This window comes from Acanthisitta chloris, unplaced genomic scaffold (assembly GCF_000695815.1).
Source record: "Acanthisitta chloris isolate BGI_N310 unplaced genomic scaffold, ASM69581v1 scaffold15216, whole genome shotgun sequence".
Classification (NCBI taxonomy): domain Eukaryota; kingdom Metazoa; phylum Chordata; class Aves; order Passeriformes; family Acanthisittidae; genus Acanthisitta; species Acanthisitta chloris.
This window is the reverse complement of record NW_008678834.1, coordinates 11,556-15,721: the sequence shown is the minus strand read 5'-3', so window position 1 is coordinate 15,721 and position 4,166 is coordinate 11,556. Positions and strand designations below refer to the sequence as shown.

The 4,166-nt window shown below is 51.2% G+C and overlaps 1 protein-coding gene across 1 annotated transcript in view; it reads right to left on the bottom strand.

Annotated features, from left to right (window-relative positions):
- The window catches only part of LOC103804453 (sarcoplasmic/endoplasmic reticulum calcium ATPase 3), a gene marked incomplete at its 3' end in the record, with an annotated part of 22,390 nt that extends 18,647 nt beyond the window's left edge, over positions 1–3,743 (bottom strand). Inside the window, exons 1-4 of the mRNA XM_009077066.1 lie at positions 3,731–3,743; positions 3,210–3,292; positions 1,788–1,892; positions 919–1,057 (exon numbers count right to left, since the gene is read on the bottom strand). Of these exons, the coding sequence (XP_009075314.1) occupies positions 919–1,057; positions 1,788–1,892; positions 3,210–3,230 (265 nt within the window). The remainder of the gene's footprint in view (positions 1–918; positions 1,058–1,787; positions 1,893–3,209; positions 3,293–3,730) is intronic.
- Between the last annotated feature and the right edge of the window lie 423 nt (positions 3,744–4,166).

Below are 4,166 nucleotides of genomic sequence, written 5' to 3'. Positions count from 1 at the left end.
CCCTCCCAGTCACAATGCTGACTGCACCATTAAAAAGTAATACAGGGCTGCTGATGGGCAGGCAGCATGGGCTGCATTTGGGGAGAGATGGCAGAATTCAATTCATAATTAATTAATTTAATTAAAGGCCGGGTCAGCAGCTGGAGTGCATTGCTGGAGCTGGTTTGAGAGCCTTGCCAGCTCACCCAGCTGAGGATCTGGCCAGCACTCCTCTGCTTGATCCTCCCTGCATTATTTTTATGTTCACCTTCCAGCTGAAGCCCAACTGGAAGACATAAATAACAACTTGCTGGCCGGGTGAGGGAGGGATTGCAGCATGTTTCCACTAGCAAGGCCATGAGGAGGAAAGGAGAGGATTAGTTTTGTGGCTCTAGGGGTTTACAGCATCGTTTAAGGAACAAACAAAACGGGCTAATTGGAATGCATCCTCCTCAGCTCCGCAGGGGCAGGCAGCAGACCCTCAGGCATCCTCTGCTGAATGCACAACCCCGACAGAAGGGATACCAACCTGATTGGGGAGGCAAAAGCACCCTGCAGTCTCTGCCCCCTCCCGGGATAACCCATCCTAGATGCCAAGGAAGGCTGCCCACGCAGGCTGCCTGCGGCACCGAACCCTCTGCGCTGCTGCCGGCGCAGCACCCAGCACCAGCCCTTCACCCACACCTCGTCTGGGGATGTGTGTGGGAGAGCCACTTCCAGAGACAGGGAATCTTGGCAGGAAATTGAAAGTTCTTCCAGTTCTTCCAGAAAACAGGGAAACCCTCCCGAGACACAAAATCTGCGTCAGAAATGTATATTTTTTTTCCCTCTTTTCTCCCAATGCCCGGGGTGAAGCCTTGGCAGGCTGATGAGCCCCAGCTTTGGGGGCCAGTACCACCTGCCCATCCAACCCTGTGCCCTGGGGTGATGGCACCCTACCTGCCACCTCCACGATGTCCCCAGGGACGATGTCCCGTGCGCGGATCCTCTGCACCCCACTGCGGTCAGCACGGATCACCTTCCCCATCTCAGGCTCATACTCCTTCAAAGCTTCGATGGCACTCTCAGCATTTCTCTCCTGCAAACAGAGAAGGAGTAGAGCTGGTGGTGGTGGAGTTGCTGGTGCAAACAGGCTCCTTCCCCACTCACTGCAAAGACAGGAGCACCCAAACCCCAGAGTCAGCTTTGGACTCCATTGGCACCATGGATGGGACAAGGGCCACATATTCTTCAGCTGCTGCACAATGATTCCTATTAGCTTAAATCACACCAGATCCTGGACACTGCATGGACCTTTGGGGCTGATCTTCTCATTCTTGGTTTAGGAAGTGGCAGATTGCACTCAAATATATTTTTCCCCATCCAGTAACCCCCCCTCAAATTAAGCTGCTGGTAAATAAATGGCCTTAAAGAGAATATATACAAAAGAGGAGCATTGCTGGCTGAGGCATTTGCTCATCCCCCAGGAGGGACACAGTGAGGCAAGAGGCAGCAGCCACTGTGGCTTTCTGGTGGACAGGGCAAAAAACTGCCCTTGGAAAATGGCCCTGGCCAGGAGACAAGTAGTGTTTGCCTTCATAAGTGCAAGATTCTAAGATCCAAAACACAGAAGTTGCCAAAGAAAGACTGAAGGAACAAGCCAAGGGTCACACAACAACTGAGCATCTGCATGGGGCAGCATGGTCAACACAAAAATTGAACCGTTGGGAAATGAGTTTCCAATGCCATGAAGCAACCAGAGCTTTGAATGAAGTGTCCCAGCTGTGGGAGCAGAGACCTGGGGACTGGCTGGGGGGGCTGTGCCTTACCTGCCACACACCCACCACAGCATTGGCAATCAGGATCATAATAATGACAATGGGCTCCACAAACGCCGTCGTGGTCTCCTCTCCTTCCTCAAACCAGGCCAGGATCTGGTGGCAAGAGAAGAGAAGGAGCACAATGTGATTCAAACAATGAGCACCAACATTTTAAGAAGAAGGATGGAAATAAGAGCCAACTGACATGTGGTGTTTGCTGGAGAGAAGACAACCCAGAGTGTGGTCAGGCACACATGGCTTGGTCAAAGCATGGACCTGTCTTATCCCACTGCTGGTGTTTAACCGAGGCCTTCACTTCTCTGCTGGGATAACCTTATGCATTGAACAAGCAGTGCTGGTGCAAACAGCTAGGGATAACCTTATGCATTGAACAAGCAGGGCTGGAGCAAACAGCTGTGCAATGCCTGGATGAGTATTTGCACCAAGAAAGCATCTATTTTTGTTTAGTGCACCCATGGGGAGACCATGGCCATGAGTAGGGAGACTGGGCAGCACTCAGCCCCTCCTAAGCAGAAGGCAAGCGATGCAACCTGAGTAATGGAGTAGTGCACCCATGGGGAGACCATGGCCACGAGTAGGGAGACTGGGCAGCATTCAGCCCCTCCTGAGCAGAAGGCAAGCAATGCAACCTGAGTAATGGATGCAGTATGAGCAGCTCTGCAGAGTGGGGAGTGACCTCACAGCTTCTACTACCCTGAGCCACTCTTCACCCCACAAAGACCTCATACTATAATAGAAATGGAGCACACGCACAAATATTTCCATTCCATTTAACTGCTCATCCACCTGTGATGTGGCAACGCAGCAATACCTCACTGCTCTGCAGAGGCAGCAGCACAAGGACCTCTGGCACAGGGTTTCATGCCTGCTCTACCTGCATTCACCAACAAACAGGTCAGTGCATGTGGTTTGGGAACATATTGAACCCTGCAAGGGACCAGCCTCCCTCCTATCTACCCAGAAGTCATATCCAGAAGGAGAGGACAAGAATCCTGGCTTTGTCATCCCACTGCCAAACACCCTGACTACACTCACAAAGTCAGACATGCTCCAGCAGCTTGGGGGGAAACGTCTCCTCATGCAGAGTTGCTCTCAAGGCAGATTGTGGGCAAAACTGAGCTGACAGCTCAGCACTGGGGCACTGCAAATCAGGCTCAAATCATCAGCCTCAGGTAGCCCAGGGAGTAGTTTGGTTCAGGCTCAAATCATCAGCCTCAGGTAGTCCAGGGAGTAGTTTGGTATCATCAAGTCCCATCTTTAAGTGACATTGTCATTATGCCATAGAAACTACTGCACTGCTGCTGCATCTCCTTCACCCCACAGGCACCTGTCCCCAGCTCCTTTGCTGTCTGTTGCCACCCAGGGCCATACATGCTCTGGAAGGTGCCCACCCTGAGCTGGGGTACTTACAAAGGACAGAAAAGCTGCCATCAAAAGGATGCGGACGAGGAGATCTTCAAACTGCTCCAGCACCAACTCCCAGAGGGACTTTCCTGGTGGGACAACAAGAAATCAAGCACAGTCAGTGCTCAAAAGAAACATCCAGAAGACAGCCAATTTAGGCCACTGAGCCCCTAAGACCCACAAGACCCCATCTCTGCTTGTCTCAGGGCTGCTCCAGTGCTCCTTGGCTGTGGGCATTGGTGAGGACATCCAGAACTGCAATGGGGAGTTTCTCTCCAATATTAAACACCTTCATTTCTGCCATGACCCTGGTTTTACTTTGCCTATTTTTAACTACGGAAACCGAATCCCCTATGTTTCTATTCACAGCTGGTAGCCCTGTCATCACAGGGAAGATCTGCTCTCAGCCCACCTTTCTCTGGGATTAAAACTGAGATTACAAGACCCCAGAGATTCCCCCTTCCTCGTCCCCAGCACCCTCCACCCAGACTCAAGGCATGGACCCTCACCTCCAGCCCATGACTTACCTTCTTCTGCGGGGAGCTCTGTGTGTTTTCATCAACAGTCCAATGAGCACAACATAGCAAAAAAATGATAAAAATAAAAAGATTAATTAGTGATTTGGGCCTAACTAAGCAATCCCTTCCCTCATGCCCCAACACTTCATTCAGTAGCCCAAATTGCACCTTGTTCTGCACACATTCCCACATCAAAGCAGCTGATTCTCAAAGTTCTCAGTCCAACACCAAGTAAGCAGCCCTGGAAACATCATTTCCGTGCTGCAAGTGGCTCCGGCAGCATTTATTCCTGCACTCAGCCTGCCTAAAAAAATACTCCTCAGCTGTTGCCCTCTCCAAATCCAGGACACAGAAGTCCAACCATCCCGTAAAATGCCCTGCCAGAAACCCAAAACAACCCCGCTGGGGACTGTAACTTTCAGACCATGTTTCCTGTTAATCAGTT